This window comes from Macrosteles quadrilineatus, unplaced genomic scaffold (genome assembly GCF_028750875.1).
Source record: "Macrosteles quadrilineatus isolate MER2022 unplaced genomic scaffold, UCM_ALF_1.0 Scaffold_5__1_contigs__length_97177068, whole genome shotgun sequence".
Classification (NCBI taxonomy): domain Eukaryota; kingdom Metazoa; phylum Arthropoda; class Insecta; order Hemiptera; family Cicadellidae; genus Macrosteles; species Macrosteles quadrilineatus.
In genome coordinates this window covers 51,267,688-51,287,795 of record NW_026542598.1, presented here as the reverse complement: position 1 = coordinate 51,287,795, position 20,108 = coordinate 51,267,688, and the positions used below count along the sequence as shown (strand labels likewise).

General features: G+C 36.0%; 1 protein-coding gene across 1 annotated transcript; it reads right to left on the bottom strand.

The window, feature by feature from the left end:
* Nucleotides 1–20: 20 nt before the first annotated feature.
* LOC128995599 (uncharacterized protein K02A2.6-like) lies at nucleotides 21–2,825 on the bottom strand. The gene has a single exon (XM_054420616.1). The coding sequence runs from the start codon at nucleotides 2,823–2,825 to the stop codon at nucleotides 21–23; it is 2,805 nt and encodes a 934-aa protein (XP_054276591.1).
* Nucleotides 2,826–20,108: the final 17,283 nt, after the last annotated feature.

The following is a 20,108-nucleotide window of genomic DNA, read 5'->3' as shown; positions in this document are numbered from 1 at the left end:
AAACATATGATGTTAGACAGTTAATATCTATCATCTGGTCTCTTCTGTATCAATACCTTTTGTCCAACTTTAAGTGGGTCCAATGCCTGAGTGCCTTTATCATAGTGCTTCTTGTATTTTTCTTGTTTTTCCTTCAACTTGTCTGTGACTCCTATGTGTATCTTTGGATTTAGTTTCATTTCTGTTATGGGCAAACGAGTCTTTGTTGATCTTGACATTAGCAACTGCACAGGACTTGCACCCACGTAAGCCAGTGGTGTATTTCTCCACTCTAATAGAGCTGCTTGAAAGTCTTCTTTACTTTCTTTTACCTTCTTTAGCATTCTCTTTGCAATTTTAACTGCTGATTCTGCCTTACCATTGGATTGGTGATTATGTGGTGAAGAAACAACAATTTTAAACATCCAAGTCTGGGCAAAAAGCTTGAAGTCTTGGCTAACAAGTTGAGTACCACTGTCAGAAACAACAACGTCTGGTATTCCGTAACGAGCAAACTGTTCTTTACAAAACTGTATCAGGCCTTCTGTTTTTAGTGAATTCACTTTCTTCAGTTCAAAAAATGATGAAAAGTAATCTGTCATTATAAGAAAGTGGTCACTGCCCAGCTGGAAAAAGTCAATTCCAACTCTTTGCCATGCTCTTGTTGGAGTATTATGAGGCTGAAAGGGTTCCGATTTCTGAGCTGGAGCGTACTTTTGGCAAGGCCAACATGTTTCAACAGTTCTTTGAACATCTCCAGCCATTCCCGGCCAAAATAACACTTCTCTTGCTCTTCTTAAACAAGACTCGACTCCTTGGTGAGAAGAATGTAGAATTTTAAGCATGGCAGGTCTCAAAGAACGTGGAACTACTATACGGTCTCCTTTTATTACGATTCCATCTACCGCTGATAATTCATCTCTAACACTCCAGTATTCCTGTAGATCTTGAGGAACATGAGTACGTTTCTCAGGCCACCCTTTTTTAATCGTGTCCACAAGATTATTCATAACAGGGCATTTACTTGACTCTTCTTTTATCTCCTTGATCCTCTCATCAGTAATATTTATGTTGTCTAAATCGTTAATGTTCTCTAACTCTGCTTGAAAAATTAGGTCGTCAACTGTTTCTCTGCCAGTTTCTTTAAGAGGCGATCTAGACAGAAAATCTGCTACATGCATTGATGTGCCTGGTTTGTATTGTACACAAAAGCTGTATTTTTGAAGTCGTAAAAGCATCCTTTGCAGTCTCTTAGGAGCTGAAATCAAGGGCTTCTTGAATATTGCCTCCAAGGGCTTGTGATCAGATTCAACTATAACATCTCTATGTCCCATCAAATACTGTTCAAAGCGTTCAAGACCAAACACAATAGCTAGACACTCTTTTTCAATTTGTGCGTAGGCAACTTCAGTCTTAGTCAATGTTCTTGAAGCATAAGCAACGGGCTTACCTCGCTGCATGAGGCAAGCTCCTAGGCCATATTGACTAGCATCACATTGCACAACACAACTCTGTGTCTGGTCAAAGTACTTTAATGTTGGAGCTTCTTGGACCATCTTGAGCAACTTTTGAAAAGCATCTTTCTGTGGGCTGTCCCATACCCACTCACTATCATCTTTCAACAAATTTCTAAGCGGTGTTGCTACTTCTGATAGTATTGGTAGAAACTTTGATAAATACACAACGTAGCCTAAAAATCTCTTGACTTCTTCTTTTGAAGTAGGAGCTGAAAGTTTTCTTATAGCTTCTACTTTGCTAGGGTCAGGACACAACCCATCTGCTGTAATGAGATGTCCCATGTATGGAATTTTTTCTACACCTATTTTACACTTATCCTTGTTAAACTTTAACCCTTTAAGCTGAGCTTGTTGCAGAAGGGCATTCAGCTTCTTGTCATGGTCAATCTTAGCTTCTTGAACGGTGTTTCCTTTTCCAAATACCATAACATCATCAGCTATTGCCACAACTCCTTCAAGACCCTCAAGGTTTTCGTGAACTCTTCGTTGAAACTCTTCAGGAGCATTAGCAACACCAAAAGGTAGTCTAGTCCAACGAAATCTCCCTTTGGGGGTCCAAAACGTAGTTAGCCTGCTTGATTCCTCATTTAGCTTTACATGCCAAAACCCATCCTTAAGGTCCAGAACACTAAAGAACTTTGCTCCATATAGCTGTGGGGCTATTTCCTCAATAGTTGGTGCTTGATAATGAGATCTTTTAATGGCTTTATTCATGTGAAAAGGATCTATACAAAGTCGTATCTTGTTAGGTTTCTTCACTACTACCAAACTACTGACCCAATCAGTAGGCTCTGTTACCTTGACGATGACTCCAAGCTGTTCAAGTCTATCTAATTCAGCACATATTTCTTTCTTCAATGCTAGAGGTTGTCGCCTGGGTGCTGCTATTGAAGGTGGTACCGACGGGTCAGTTCTTATGCTGCAAAGACCTTCAAAACACCCTAATCCTTCAAATACAGTAGGAAATTGATCAAATATCGTATGTTGATGTGTGGCTGTTTGGTTAGATGCTGTGAGAGCCTGGAAAACCTCTTCATCTGTCGTAATCAAACCTAGTCGAAGACAATCTGCTGCTCCTATAAGAGGATTTCTCTCAGAATTCAGAATTTCAAACTTTAAATCAAAAATATTCTTTTTGAATTTTGCTTTCAGCACAATGCTGCCTAGTGAGTTTTGGGATGACCCGCCATAGAAACACAAAGTAGTGGAGCTACTATTAAGTTTAGGATTCTCATTGTCAAGAATAGTTTTTAGATCTCGTAGCCCCATAACGTTACAAGTTGCACCTGAGTCAAGCTGGAACTTTCTGAGCTTTTTGTTGACCATCATTTTCACAAAAAGTCGTTTTTTATAATGGATATCGTTAAGTTCCATCACTTCCTCTTCACCTTGGCTATCTTGATTTGATTCACTGTATTATCTTGGACCAGATTAATTTTACCGGAACTTCGACACACGCTGCTAAAATGGTTCTTCCTTTTACAGGTGGTGCAAACTTTGCCAAACGCAGGGCAGTTTTTTGCTCCCTTAATATGTTTTTTACCACAAAAACGACACTTCCATTTGTTATCTAAGTGTCTACTCTTTGCTTGAAATAACGCATCTTCTGATTTCACTGTCATTTTTGTAACCAACCTTTCAGTTGTTTCATGATGCATACATATTTCTATAGCCTCATCAAGTTTTAGGTCTTTTCTACGCAAAAGTGTTCTTTTTAATTCAGTATTGGTTATACCTACTACAAGTTGGTCGCAAATTAGAGTATCTTCAAGGCCTGTCTTGTCGAGATTTGCTAAAGAATCAATGTCACACAATCGTATTTGCTCTTTTAGACGACCTATAAAGTCTTTAATCGTTTCATCAGTCTTTTGAACAATGCCATTAAAAATAAATCTCTCATACAAAGAATTGTTTGTCCCTAAAAAATACTTATCCAAAGCTTCAATTACCTGATCCAGGGTCGATTCATTGGAGCCAAGTATTCTTTCAATCAAACATAGTCCATCACGGCCAATTACAGTTGAAAACATGGCCATCTTCAGTTTAGGTGTACTTAACCTTGTACCACCTAATGCTCCTGCTTCAGCTAATATCAAATAGTTCTTCCATTGTTTCTTGAACACTTCCCAGTTTTCTCGTACTCGCGTTGGGTCACTTAAGTCCAGTGGATTCGGTACTACTGACACCATGTTCATTTATTAAAACTATTTTAATTAAATAATCAATTCGAAACAAGATAGTGTTTATTCTAAGAAATCATAACATAATATATTTAACAACTAGAGATCAGCTGGTTATAGCAATACCAACATTACTTTTCAGCCACCCTGTATAAATATTGATTTTTGTTGTGTGTTTTTACGCCAATGGCATTTTTTACGTTTTGAAAGGGAAAGGTCCAAACGGTTTTGAGTATTTTAGTACAGTAATACAATTTGACTTAAAACCTAGTTATATCATACATTATGTTATTTTATCTATCTATAACCTAGTTAATTCATACAGAAAAACTATATTCAATCATATATTATGTATCACGACCGTCGATAGTTTTCTTGGCAATAATAATTAGGAATGAACTAAATTAATAACATTTTATATTAAACATGTCTTTTGTAAGAAGTCTCTAACAACAATAATATTTGTTTACATCCTATTATCATAGACTAACCAACACAAGTAGACTTCTCATCCCATTGTAAATTTTGAAGCACGTTTTTCGTGTCTAGTTCATGTACGTGACACATGGGCGTTAGTGTCGACGAAACTTTGTTTCTATTATTTTAGGGTTAATTTCTTGATTTGTGCTTTACTGTTTGGTTATATAACTAGGGGACAAGTTATTGTTTATGATTATATCGTATTATTTGGTTAAACGAGGTTTTAAATGGCTGTAATAACGGGAAACAAATTGTAAACAAAACACGACCTCTTACATAAACCGTACAGAACTAACAATAAAATTGTCTTCAGCTGTTCCATAAGGATGAGAAATCTACTAAGGGAGTATGTTTTGTTTTATCTATGCTATTATAAATCTAAATAAAACACATGTTTTATTTTGCAGTCTTTATGAAACATAATATTATAATTTGAAAAACACTTAGAAACTAAAAGTATTCAATTATCTTTTATGGGTTTTAATCATCTGTACATGATCTAGTAAATCCTTGTAAAACCTTAAAAATCACACCCCCTTTCCCACAGGGGATGAAAACAAATTCCAACCCATTTTTTGTTTCTATAGTTAAAGGTAATATTTAGAAAAAGTTTATACTTTTTGGCTGATATTTGAAGATATGAATTTTTTTCATGAACTCCCACCTTCAACTGTTGATTTAACTTGCATATTCAACTCCCATGTACATCACGTTAATACTAATTTTGCTAACAAAATATTACACTTTAAACACGCATCTAAAAAGTGTTCAGATTTTTATTTTACAACAGAAAGAAGAAGTCTAGTTGCACTATATGAGTCAATAATAAAATGTTACGTTAATAATAGCCTTAAATATATTTTCATTTCATTATTGCTGTTTAGTTCAAATAGTTGATTCAAGACGTTTGTTCATGAATCATGCTTCAAAACTAGTTACTATTTTAGGTGAATAGTAAAACAACGTTTTTCTAATACACTATACAGTATACATTAGGTTTGGATAAACATTGACTTGACTGCTAGTAAGTTATAATAGCTGTTTTACATAATTTCTTTTAATTCCAATTTAGATTAAATAAAGGAAATCAGTAAAATACTACACCAATATAATCAGTGATTATTTTTCTTATGCCCTGTAATACTTTCTGTATATTTTTGATCAGCTGTTTCCAAGCAAATGTTTTTCCTTTGTACTTTATTTAGATAGCATATTAGTTTGCTAATAAGCATGATTTTTCGTTAAAATCTACGTTGTTGTTTCGTGAATATCATAGCAACCCATAAGGCTAATGTTAAAATAGCAAATCTTACATTTGTTTTAGATTCTACAAGCATTATCTAATTTAAATTTGTCTGTTAAATAAAATGTTCACTGTTTTTAAAAATAACCCTGGTAAGTTTGGCGCCAATGTGTTCAGCCGTTATTGAGTGATTCAATTACAGTTCAAAGTTGGCATAAGGTCCGATCTCAAAGAGCTTCCCACTTTCCGCTCAAATGTAACTTTAACTCTAAACATCACTTTCAAGTCTAGGGTTAGGATGACGAAGCTCTGTACAGGGCGTTTTCAAATTGTGTGGAAATATTTTGTGGTTCCTTGGGCTAAGACAAACATAAAATGCCATAGAAGTATGGGTCTAAAATACATAGATCAGATTTGCATTCTAGTCTGTCGGTCTGTTAGGGATTTTTATTTTTTTTATATCTTGGGAATTTTTTAAGATAGACATTTCAACATTATTATAAATGTGTGGTTTAAAAGGTAAAAAGAGCTTTAACAAATCGTTCCAATATCTCAAGTTATTTGAATGTAGTGGCCATTTAAAACCGTTAATGCCCAATTCCATGAAAATCGTAAATATTGAGAAAGTTATTTTCATGCTTAAAAAGATAGAGAATTTAAATCCAAATCGAATGATACCTTGTTTGTTAAAATCGGATGACAAACAACGAGTTATCAGTTTTTTTTCTAAATTCGGCTATGACATTTAAAAGGACTACCATGATACTATTCTTAAGTTAGGTCCTATGCCTTTTTTACGCAGCTGTTATGCTGACCTCAAATTTGCGGCATTGTATTCTATTAATAAATACCTTAAATGTGATGTGCATATCGACCTGTTCTTACGTTTATAATTTTCTTCCGTCTTCTTGCGGGCATAACCATTGCAAATTCAAGAAATCTTTAAACAGCTGCCATTTCTTTCTCCAGTGTCCGTTTGAGTTCGGGTTTGTGACATTGTGTTTTAATAAGGGCTATTAACTTAACACAAACATCAACCTATGCTGTCTGACTCCTCGTGGGCCGCCCCTCTTAAGGGATAAAATAGTATATTTCGTACCGAGGGCCGATAATTAGGTTTGCCGGCTCGAGATTGTTTTTAAGTTCAAGACGAAGTCGAGAACTTGAAACGGTCGAGAGCTGCAAAAGCATTTCTGTCCGTGGTACGAACGCTATTTTTCACCACACTATACCCTATTGCCACTATTCACCACAATAAAAATGTACATGTACACTGATAGTCAACACAACTACAACTTTAAGGTTATGTGAAGAAATAGTTTGAGAAATCAGATAAAGTAATAATAAATAGTTGCTAGGCAGCGGTGACAATAAAACAATTCTATTGCAATGCTATGGATACTGATTGTGTATTTAATATGCATTCATGTTTTAAAAAAGTAAGCGGGCAGCTGATTTTGCGGCCCTAGGGATGTAAAAACCTGCTCGGTCCCCAAATGACGATGACAGCTGGCATGGCCAGCAAAACGTAACTTTCAGTCACCAATTAACGTATGTAAAACAGCTAAAAACATCATAGCGTGGTGAAAAAGTAATAATAGATAAAAAGAGTAGACATTTACGGCAATGATTAATTTACCAAGTTTAATTCCTTTATCTACAAGTACCTGGGCACAGAGCTTTGCTCGGGGAAAATCATTAGTTTACTCAGAAAACCGTTTAGTATTGCAGTTAGATTAATCCATTCCCAAACTCCACACTGCTCGCCTTTCCTACTTCCTTCACCACTCCCTACGTCGTGGATTTGTTTGCCCTCCTACCCTATACCATTTTAGAATTGCAGATACATAATTGCCACAGACAGTTCCCACACTCTGCACTGTTGGCCTTACTACCACTTTCACCATTTCCTACGTCTCATACCTGTTTTCCTCCCTTCCCATAGCATTTTAGGATTGCAGATAACTTAATCTTATCGTCACAAACAGTTCACACACTCCGGGCTGCTCGCCTTTACTACTTCCTTCATCTCTTCCTACGTCACGGACCTGTTTCCCTCGCTTCCCATAGCATTTTTGATGCAGATATCTTAATCTAAGCATCATAAACAGTTCCCACACTCCGGACTCCTCGCTTTTATTACTTCATTCATCACTTCCTACGTAACGGACCTGTTTCCCTCCCTTCCCATAGCATTTTGGGATTGTAGATACCTTAATCTAATCGTCATAAACAGTTCCCACACTCCAGACTGCTCACATTTACTATTTCCTTCATCACTTCCTACGTCGCAGAAGCATTTTAGGATTGCAGATACATTCATAAACAGTTCCCACACTCCGGACTGCTAGCATTTATTACTTCCTTCATCACTTCCTACGTAGCGGACCTGCATCCCTCCCTTCTTATAGCATTTCAGGTTTGCAGATACCTTAATCTAATCATCATAAACTGTTCCCACACTCCACACTGCTACCCTTGACTACAATGTATCGAGTAATCTTTAGTATAATCTTTGCTCAATCGTAATAATTGATGTTTTTCAATTGTACTGTATTTTTAATTTGCTAGTATACTGTGGACTGACAACTTACAAGTCTTTTGTATACTTTTTCCTTGTTATTTAGTTCAGCCAAGATGGTTACTTAGCAACCCATAAGACTAATGTTTAAAAAAACGTGATTTTCAGTTTCATTTTTCTACATATTAGATTTTTGTTGGCAGTTCTAACTGCAGTAAACTCGTTTTTAGGCCAGGAATAAACTATTTACAACATTTGAAGAAAATTGTCGGAGCCGTTTTCGAGATATTTGTGCAAGCAAGCAAGCATACATACAAGCAAACATTGCTCGCATTAGAGTATATAGAATTGTATAAACTATATTACACTGTTTCGGGACTTTTCAATCACACTGTATATATATTGTTTAGTAAGCCAAACCTAGGCATAGGCCTTCGGGTGATCGTGCTATTCGCAGTGTATGTGTGGTCGGTCTATTGTGTCTGATTATCCAAGAAAATCTTTCTCCTGCTTATTTTTGTCTTGTATCATAGCTCTAGTCTATATAAGCTTAGAGTTCTGCCAGCTGTCATCGTCATTTGGGGACCGAGCAGGTTTTTACATCCCTAGGACAGCAAAATCAGCTGCCTGCTCACTTTCTTAAAACATGAATGCATATTAAATACACAATCAGTATCCATAGCATTGTAATAGAATTTTTTTACTCTCATCGCTGCGTAGCAACTATTTATTATTATTTTTGCTGATTCCTCAAATTATTTCTTCACATAACCTAAAGTTAAAGTTGTGTTGACTATCAGTGTTCATTATTATTGTGGCGAATAGTGGTAATAGGGTATAGTGTGGTGAAAAATGGCGTTCGTACCACGGACCGAAATGGTTTTGCAGCTCTCAATCGTTTTAAGATCTCAACTTCGTCTCGAACTTAAAAACTATCTACAGCCTTCAAGGCCTCATTTTCGGCCTTAGGTACGAAATATACTATTTTATTACATTATTACGATACTATACTTTCTATGGCGAAATCGTTTACTTATGTAAGAGGTTACGAAAAACTATCCACGCAATAACCAACGTCAATAAGTATTGTTGAACGAAGTTTCAGAGTCATTACCAATCAATTAAATGGCAGCTGTAGTGAAACTGACGCATTTTACCATAGACACAGACAGAGCTCTACACGTTTCATTTTATTGTGTAAAGTTCTTTTACCTAACCCGCCATGTTAAACTTCCCTATCCCATGCGTGATGTATACAACTTCCTTACTTCTCGAGTGATGTAAAGTATCAAAAACTCACTCGGTGATGTAAAGAAACCCATTTAAATAACATTGAGTGCTTAACTTAAAAAATATACCTCTATGGAGCCAACGACATTCAACGCTAGAAATCAGCTGTGCGCTTGAATGTTATTGTTATGCTTTAAAGTAATTTCCTAACCTAGCTTTTGTTTGTAAAAGAACGTTACTGTTAGGGCCGCTTTCCCCAAATCAAGTTTAACTCTGATCGCGGTTTAAACTCTAGTTTAACCTCAGATTCACTTTCCCCAAAATAATTTCTCCGTTTAAACTAGGTTTAAGTTAACCCTAGGGGTGAGGCTGGTTTAACTGGCGATCCGTGGGTTAACCCAGGAGAGAAGAATAATAGCTTGATTTTGATTGGCTCTTGGCTGACTTGTTACGTTCGGCAGACGGCAATGGCAAATCTCCTTGTTTGACATTTGTTAAACATAACCTAAAATAAATTGAACTGGAAATAAATTAAAAAATAACAAACCAGAACCTATGTAGACAATTAATTCATGACTATTTCAAATTTAAAGATATAAGGCTACAGATATACAGTAATGGTTTTAAGGTTTTTAAATGCGTAGAGTAGGCCTAAATTATTATATTTTCGGTAGGTAGTATCGTAGTTGTGTACAATCGATAGGTTACCTTGTCCACAGCAACGCAACAGTGGTTGGAAAGTTTGCTCATAAGAAGCCTTTTGGCCCTTTTGGTTTAATTTTATTTTAACACGAGTCTTACATTACACAAAAGTAAATATTAAACATTCGGGCCTAACCACTAGTCTATTATTATCATGTGTAAATTAACAACTACTGCAGTACGCCTAAAATTAAATTTAGTTTAGAAACATCGAACGTGTCTAATGCTGAGTAGCCTAGGCCTGCGATTACAAAGGATAGGCTCTAGTTTTTAATCCACAAACATTAATTTTGCGTCTTTCCCAACATTTTATTTTCCCATGAATGTAAATGCTTTTATTTGATGCGTACAGTAGGCCTACTGTTTAATTAAGTTTGGGCTTAAATAAACACAATAAATGAAATGCTTATAAATTAGCATCAGTACAATTTATTAGCCTGCAAATAAAAATGTTTCTTTTTAATATCAACAATTGGAGACAGTGGCACGAAACCTAATACAAATAACCAAAACACGAGAAAATTAATGGCAGATATGTCATAGTGGGGAGCTAAACAGCTAATATTGCAGACAAAATTGCATAACAGTGTTGCCAACATTGTTGCTTGCAAAGAAAAGCTAGGTTAAACTAAACTTTCATGACAAAATAGTGGGGAAAGCCATCCTAAGTTTAACCCACAGATTAAAGTTAACCGAGATTAAGTTAAACTTGATTTGGGGAAAGCGGCCCTCAGAAGATGAGTGAAATGGATAATGAAAAATATTGTACGTAAACCCATGTATATTGTCGGGTCAGGTAAAATCTTGTACGTTACACGTTACGCAAGAGCGTGTAAAACATCACATAGGTGAATTATGCAACTCGCTTCCGCTCGTTGCACAACATTCCCCTCGTGATGTAAAAACGCTCTTACTACACTTGTAATGTAAATAGCTATTACGCCCTCTACCAACATGAAAGGCTATTCGATTGTAAGTATGCATTTGTTGTATCTTAGAAAGTGTATGGATATTTTAAATTTATATCTATATTGTAACTTAGTAAACAGTTAGCCTTCTTTTAAGTCCATAAAGCATTCTTAAGTTCATTAAGCATTCTTGATGCGAGTTTCTAAAGGGATCCAAATAAAATCAATTGCTAACCCATTAGAAACCCCTGAGTATTATCGCTAGCCTGTATACCCGTGTTTTGCAACGAGGTGAGGAAGCAGAAGAGAAAATTTGGATTATTGAACATGCCGTTTCAAATGGTTTCCATATCAGACATTTAATTTAGATGCTAAATACAATAATTATTGTACTACTTATTAAAAATATATATATATATATATATATATTTTATGTCGACTAAGGTGGTGAAAACGTAGGACTATTTAGCTCCATTGGACGATAAAAAAGTGATGCTGAATGCTGATGTATACATGCAAATATTGCATTTAGGCCATACCCGTATATAAAAGATACGCTTGATTTAACCTATTCACTTTTACTTAAATACCAACATTTTAAGTTAATTATTAGGTCAAACCACTCTGCTACCCAGACAATTAATTTATGAACAACAGTGTTATTTGTTGATGACATATTTACATTAATAAAAATTTGTGTAGTAATTGACAATAAGGCTATGTTCCTTTAACAAAAAGCAGTTAAATTTAGAGTATGTGTTTTTATTTTTGCTTACAGTAAAATCTACTTAATGAGCTGCAAGTAAAGAGCAGCCTTCTATACTTATTTAATACGCAAGCAGGATTTTTGTGACAATTACTCCTCCGAAACTACTGAACCGATTGACATGTTTTTGGTCAAATTGAAAAAAAAAACGTAACGTGAAGTTGTGCAGGAAACTTTCTTTTTAGGGAAATAATTAGAGAGTGAGGCCCTGGCACCCTTTAAAGTTTCGTATTTCTCCATAAGATTAACATGGGAAACAAACATTGTTATGAAACTCCAGCTGTTGTCAGAAATTGAAAGTGAGAAGAAGAACATATGTTAATTGTAAAATTGTGACAGATAGGTTATGCAGAAAACCAGTAGTCAATTGTTATTTGGTGCTATTAAAATAAAGACTGAAATTTGTAAACGTACTGGAGACAATGGGTGATACCATGCAGACTACATTATAATTGACAAAGACCAACATGGACAACCTATTGCGGCTAATAGTGGGAAACATTTCTACAATACCGTACACTAAAAGCCAGATCAGCTTTTGAAAAATTATAAAATATTTACAAGAAATATTGATTATATTGATCTGTTAAGTTCATTGTGAGTATTATCATTAGTTACGTAATCTTTGAGTTTACTCTTTTAAACTCATCGGAATTAGTGACTTTTTTATTCTTAAATAAGTTATTCGTTTTTAAATAACTCCTTTACTTCTTTGCGATTGCTCGATTTCGAGCAACATGTACGTACACTAGTAATCATAAAAACGTTGCAAATGACCTATTCAACGTCCACTTTAGTTCTTGCAAACCAACCTAAAGTAAAATAGTGATAGTTTTCGTTAACACAATTAATAAAGTGTGAAATTAAAGCAATCATGCGTACCGTACTCGCCCGATAAGAGATTAAATCATGACAGCAGGATTAAATGTCACGTTTAAATGTTTGGTCCTGTCAAAACAAACTTTTCTATCTATTTATCTTTGTAACATTTAGCTATACAGGGTGTCCCAGAACTCTCTGCCAATATTTTAGGGCATTGCTCCTGGGTAAGAAACGTACCTAAATATCATATTTAAATTGTCCGGATGTCCTTAGTTACTCACACAGCCGCCATTTGGGTTTTTTCAGTTATTATTTTTTTTCTGAAGAATAGTTAAACATACGAAATGGAAACTTTGCACAAACATTATAGACAACTAGACAAAGCTACAAAAAAATTATGACGATTTTTCAAATTCATAAAACAAAATGGCGGCCATTTAAAATTTTGTTTCTTAATTAACTCAAAAACCGTTGATTTTATAAAAATCTTTAATGGCCGGCATTTTGTTTTGTGAATTTGAAAAATCGTCATAATTTTTTTGTAGCTTTGTCTAGTTGTCATAAATGTTTGTGCGAAGTTTCCATTTCGTATGTTTAACCATTCTTTAGAAAAAAATTAATAACTGAAAAAACAAAATGGTGGCTGTGTGAGTAAATAAGGACTTCCGGACAATTTAAATATGATATTTAGGTATGTTTCTTACCCAGGAGCAATGCCCTAAAATATTGGTAGAGAGTTCCGGGACACCCTGTATATCAACTGGGATGTTACTGCAATGAGATAGAACAGTAGTAATTTTGTAAAAAACATTACGATTTTGTTCCTGTGAGAGTTGTTCGAAGCTTTTGGGAGAAATGCAGTAATTTTTTTAAAATGAAGACTTTCTCCCTTTGTTTGACTTAAGTAGTTCCATATTCAACCCCTTATGGAACCTACTAAGGATTCAATCCCTAACAGAAAAATAATGTAAAAGGTCATGTTAGCCCGTAGTGAAGTCACAACTTCAGCCGGTTCATAATAACACTGAAAATTATGTCGGGCGATGCCGACAGGCAATAGCTAGTATAATAAAAAAAAAAAACTTAAAGACAAACAATTTTGAAAACGGACATTTTTTTTCCTTGCAATGAGTGTTGGTGTCAAGGATATTTAAGCTAAAAATGTTTAACCTAATAGTAAATTCTGTACGGTTTCTGATCTAGGGAAAATCAGACGTGAAGTTGTATTTATTTTATGCGCCACGTAATATCACAAACAAAGCGATAATTTATTTATGCCTACACGTTCAAACCAAAATGTTTTAGTTAGACAATCTAAAAATAATCGTAGAAAGTATATTCTTCTAATAATAGCCCATGCACAACAACCAACCAATAATCTCTTGAATCCATTGTTGAAAATCATGTTTGAAATAATTGCACTTTAGGATTGCTTATGGAAGCAAGTTTAACTTTGTAGTTAACAATTTCTATGATATTATTTAACGGCTACTTACACAGTGAGCGTACAATGATGTAGCAAGTCCATGTGTCTACCGGATCCACGGTCAAGTAACCTGAGACTGGACATTTAATTTCCTCCTCTTCCTCAGTTAGTGGTCACCATAAAATGTTGTCCAAATACCCGATTCAATGTCTATGCATTTCCCCATGACGCGATATCATTGACGCGAAATATTGTTGCAACTACTTCGGTAAAACCTATTTTGAAAGAAAATTGTTAAACGATTTTTTTATGGTAGGAGGTTTGAGCCTAAAATCTGCAATTATGAACTAGCTAGAGACTTTAGTCGTGGTTGTTTGTGGTGTTCAAATAAACTTACGACCAATTAAGTAAGAGAGAAAAATAATTTATTAAAGAGTTATAATTTGTATACCTTCCTCTAAACCCGATAACAAGAATAATAAGACAACACAGCTGTCGTTGTCGCTACACCAGCCCCCCCCCCCTGGGAGAAAAGGAAACTATAAATTTTGAAAGACACCTTTGGTCAGATTATTTGTCTCCAGATCAAGTTTGATACGGCTTCGCAGTTGGAGTTTGAAAAGGTTTGACAAAGGTTTAAAGTGTCCTCCACTTTAAGTCTAGGTGGCACCAAACGTTTCGTAGGCTCAGGAATACGATTCTTGTCTGTGATAATATAGGCTGGCTTGACCCTGTCCATAGATACTTAATAAATAATGGTTTAAATACCTTATACTGTCAAAAGTGATCCTTTGTAGTCTATGTAGGCTACTGCAGTTTCAGACCTGCCCTCCGTGCGTAACGTGCTTCCCGGTACCGTGTTTCGTAATGTTTATGTGTTATGTTCGCGTGTTCGTCCGTGTTTTATGTATATATGACCTTTATGGATTTTTACCATAACGACTTCCTATGGAATGAAATTTTGATGTCATTACAAGCCTGATGAAGTTCCCCCGGGAATGAAACTGCAGTAGCCTACATAGACTACAAAGGATCACTTTTGACAGTATAAGGTATTTAAACCATTATTTATTACTTTACCAGTGATCCGGAGGCTAACAACATGATAGATACTTAAGCTTCTTGGCCTCTTACAATGATTCTGGATGTCTTTTCATCACGGCATATGACTTTGCAGGGACCAAAATATGGGGCCTGTAAGTATTTTACTAAACAGTCTTGTCGAAGGAGTACAAAATAACAAGTGATGAGGTTCTTGAACACAAAAGATCCTGGTTTGTTGTAGCGTGACGCGTTCGTAGGTCTTAAGAGATTCACCTGCCTACGCAGCCCGGACACCAATCCTTGCGGTTCATTGTTCTCGTGGGAAGATAGTACGAAAAACTCACCCGGAAGACGCAGTAATTCTCCTTACACCAGTTCTGCCGATAAAGCAGAGATGTCCTCCTTGAAAGCAGATCTTATTCCGAGAAGGACTAGGGGCAGTACTTTGGTCAAGTCTGATTTGCTGTGAGCCATTATAGCAGCTTTCAACTGGCGGTGGAGTCTTTCAACCATACCGTTGGCTTGTGGATGCCAACTGGTAGTGAACTGGAGCTTTACTCCCAACTGTCAAGCAGGGTCTTTGAACAAGGTCGATGTGAATTGGGATCCGCGATCACATGCCAACTTTTTTGGGCATCCAAATCGACTTATCCAATTATAAAAAATCGCTCGAGTAACAGATTCGGCAGTTATTTGATCAATAGGACAAACTTCAGGCGTTGCTTAGATTTACTCGTAGATTTACTCGTTGGAGTAAATCTATCTATGTTAGTTAGACAGTACCTGCAAGACTTTGATAAAGGAAATGGACAAATTATGTCAATGTGGACATGAGAGAAACGTTCTGTATGTGTTTGAAAATTACCAAGGGGAGTAAAAACATGTCTAGTTATCTTAGATTCTTGGCAGGAGAAGCACTATTGAGTCCATTTGTGGCAATCCTTACGAATGGAAGGCCAGAAAAAACCCTCGCAGATAAGTTTTGTTGTGGCACGTATTCCAGGATGACTCAAATTGTGGAACCAAACTGGTCAAAAACTCTACGTCGCAGTTCTGATGGCACAAATTTCTTTGGTCTACTAGGAGTTCCTATTGAGGTGTCACAGATCAGGCTCAAACGGGTTCCACGAATTGGAACTTTCTCTAATCTAAGAGGTGTAGTACTTTTGAAGTTCTTCGTCAGACTCTTGCGACTTGGCTAAGGATTCGTGATCCAAAACAGTTGAAATGGCTTCAACACGTGACGAAGCAACAGCAACTATATTTTGGGAGCCAGTGATGTGCTTTATGACCGTTGAAAACTCAGAAATAAACGAAAGTTGGCGTAAATGAGCTGGAGGCAACTTGTCACGGTACTGTTGAAATGCATAAATAAGTGGATTATGATCTACGAATATTGTGAAAGAAGTTGTTTCCAAGAGATGACAAAAATCCTATCCAGCTTCATAAATAGCAAGGAGTTCTGTGTAGTATGCAGGGCAGATGAACTGTTTGGGTGAACTTTTTTTTTTTTTTTTTAGAAAATCCCTAAAGGTTGCCAAGCGTCATCAACAAACTGTTGGAGGCAAGCACCTACACTTACTCCAGAGGTTTCTGTAAAGAGACCAAGAGAAAATCTGGTTTAGGATGAAACAATAAAGTTTCTGATGATAAGCTAGCCTTGCATACTTGGAAAGCTTCTTCTGTCTCTGGAGTCCACGACACAGGTAGGGGACCTTTTCAGCGCCACTAAGTAAGGAGTGCAGAGGTACTTGAAGTGTTGCATGCACTGTGGATGCGATACTCCCTGGTGTGGATTAACGTCCGCACGAGTGAGTACTATGACTACCGCAGTACTATCCTGATAATTAGAACAATTCGTATATACCAAGCCATAAACGTGGTTCGGATTCCACTATAAACTGTAGGTCCTTTAGAATTGTCATTAGCTGTATGTGCTATTAATTAACAGCTGTGTCTAAGGAATATGTCGGCATTAGTCACTAACAAGACTACATAAAGATCGAACCACTCATCCTACACTCATCTCCATTCATACTTGGCTTAAAATACCTAAATGTATGGTCGCAATTTCATTGAAAAGTATTAAAGTGTTAAAGCGCTTCAATTTTGTAGACTGGCTGGTCCATCATAAAGTACAGTATAGGTATCTCGTAGATAGTGTATTCTTTATCACATGTTTACGAAGCGTTTATTCTTTGTGAAATCGCCTTGTATAATAATTCCGGGTGGTTTTGTGCTTTCAAAGTAAAACAGTACTTAACAGCCTTAAGTCCTTTCCGAAATTATGGTATGCTTCGATCATGGTATCTGCGATGCCAATCACCACATCCAAGCAAGGCTCGGTCTCTCGGTACTGTCAGTTAATTTTAAATATCACTGATTCACTTGTGGACTCACTCTGTATGTTTCAGGTTCGAATAGCTCTGCTCGTATTCATGGTCCATTACTCTCTCGGGGATGATACCAAACCTGCTCCAACTACAAACGGTGGGGTGGGAGATTCTACAAGTCATTCAAAAATACAGTTACCAATGTCAAGGTAGGAGAAATGTTAGCCATAATTAATCAACATAAGAGTGAACTGCAAACAACTCTCTGTGCTTGAAGTTCATTGTTGGTGATGGTGAGTTAATGTCCGCAATAAACCTTTGAACAACTCTCTGTGATATTAAGGATACTGCTGGAACTATCTCTGGAGCAATGCTAGCCCATACGGCGAGTCTCAAGGAAACAGGTGGGAAATTAGCTTCTCAACTGAGTGAATCGAGTGGAAAAGCAGTTTCAGGCATGAAGGAAAAGGGCTAGACAATAGTTAACAGTTTGCCAAAAGACTTGACCGTTGAAAAAGTGATGGAGCTATTGTCAACTGAAGCTGGGCAGTGTGTTCTAATTCAAATTGTTTCACGAGTATCCACCCTCAACCCTAACTTAGTTCAACTAAAACCTAACTTCATCCCAGACGTTGTGCGGATAGCCGACGACGCCATAGTGAAAATTAAAAGTTGCCAAAGTAGTGTATGAAAACAATCAGAAAAGTAATTGTCACTGAGCTACTGTCGCTCCTGACTGGTCGTGGAGCAGTACCCTGCGACTCGGAGCCAAACAGGACTATGCAAAACCCCTAAGAACACTGTCGCACCTGTCGCTCCAAGCAAAACGTACCTTACTGTTACTGTAAGACCACAATAGGATCACTGACGGACAGGTAATATAAACCATTTCATTCAATAAGTAATCCTGGGCCACTAAGCATAATGTTGTAATGTTTGAATTTCATTCATTGTGTATAAGTAGCAAAACACAGAATATTGAATTTAGTTTATCAAGTACCTGTTCAGACCTGTTATGTTTTTGGAAGTATTGGTACAGCCTAACATTAAGTGGGATTCTCAGATTGATATACAGTAATTTGTAAAAAAAGTTGCCAAGGGTACATTTATGATTAGAAAACTTTGACCTTTTGTTAGTATAGACTAGCTGTGTACCCGTTCTACGCACGGGGATCTTACAGTATTCAGTTAAAACCTTCTTATATAAAGAACAGCAGTTGGTTTGCATATTTTCAGATATTCTGGCCAAACTATTATACATAACTTCATTTTATGTTGTATGTTGTTCCAGATCGGTATGACAATCAATAAAAGGTTAAATTAACTGTGTCCGCCGGTCGATCCTAATGTATCTTTTTACAGGAGATGCATTTCGGCGAAATTAAATAGCCATCATCAGTCCTAATATAAGGTCTTGAGCTTCCCCATTAGGTGCGTCTTGAATTTTTTCACATACACGAACTGTACACTTATACACATGACGAATAAAACATAAATACACGGTAGGCCTACTTTTATTTTTACTATGGACATGTAGGCGCGCGTCGGTCGTGTGCCGAGTCTTGACTGAAAACGCTCATTTAAAAAATGTAAGTTTCCCAGCAGTGTACAACACTAATTCAAGGTCTTTTTCCCGGTTATCAAAACTCAAGAACAATTTTATACACAAAGAATCTCTATTTTAATTTACGGTTGCCCTACAAATTATTGCACTTGTGATTAATTAAATCCGTTATGTAAGTAAACACGTTTTTAATCTTACTTGGTTTGGATTTGCTTTCAAAACGTGATAGGAAATGGTTGCGGTATTTATAAACAACATTCAATGTAAACATATCAGTGACAGCTAGAAGAAATAATCTTGCTTCGAACAGCTGTTCATCATTTCATAGATGAATATGTGATACACATTGGGAGAAAACTTTACAAAAAATCGCATATAATTGTGTTTTTAAACGTCCGTCATTTTATTTAGAAAGTAGTGACGCCATATTTTAACGGCTAAAGAAAATCTCGCCAATCCAGTAAATACATTAAAATCATTTGGAACTGGATAGGTACTCTCGGGTTTCAGGAGAAGGCCGCGTAAAATGGCTCTTGGGCCGTGACAGACAGGAAGACAGACAGAAATTTAGATGAGACATTGTTCGGTTTCTTTAATGTATACAACGTAAAAATATCCTTAAAGTTTATGATTCTGAGCAATGTACAGACAAAACTCTAATTTTATTTAAATAGATGTGTTGAAATCCATTTATTTTGCTCACATTCAAAGTCATATGTCCAATAGTATTGTTGTGTGGGGTCATTCTGGTAGTATTAAAAAGCTGCGATTGTCGCAAAAGAAAGCTGTTAGAGCAATATTCAATGTTGGCAGTGAAACACTACAATGTGCCATTATTGTAGAAACTTTGAATTTTAACTGTAACTTCTCTGTACATTTTAGATTGTTTATTCTATTTAAAAAATAATATTAGAGAGTTCCCTACAAATGATTCAGTTCATAACCATTTTACCAGACAATTTCCGCCCAAACCAATGTAATTTTATAACCACAACCAATAACTTTAGTGAATTTGGCAAAAGATTGTATAATATTTTACCTGCTCATATTAAATGTCTTGAAATAAAACAATTTAAATTTACTATTAGAAAGATTTTGTGTGATTTATGTTTGTATAAGGTCAAAGAATTTGTAGAACATATTAAGTAGGTTAATGGAAATATTGTTATGAAACCCGTATGACGTTGCTATACATATATTTATAATGTTAATGGCAATAAATGGATTTGATTTGATTTTATGTTGAAAATTAAATTAATAAAATAATTATCTTTATGTGAGTTTAAATACTACAATTATTACTTGCCGTAAGTGTAAACGTGTTTCTTTGTGCCGAATCCGAGATCGCAGTAACAAATATTCGAACTTTACTCATATTATAATAGCCTATAGG

Coding starts and splice junctions, on each gene's coding strand:
- LOC128995599 (XM_054420616.1), bottom strand. CDS start 2,825: ATGATGGTCAACAAAAAGCTCAGAAAGTTCCAGCTTGACTCAGGTGCA.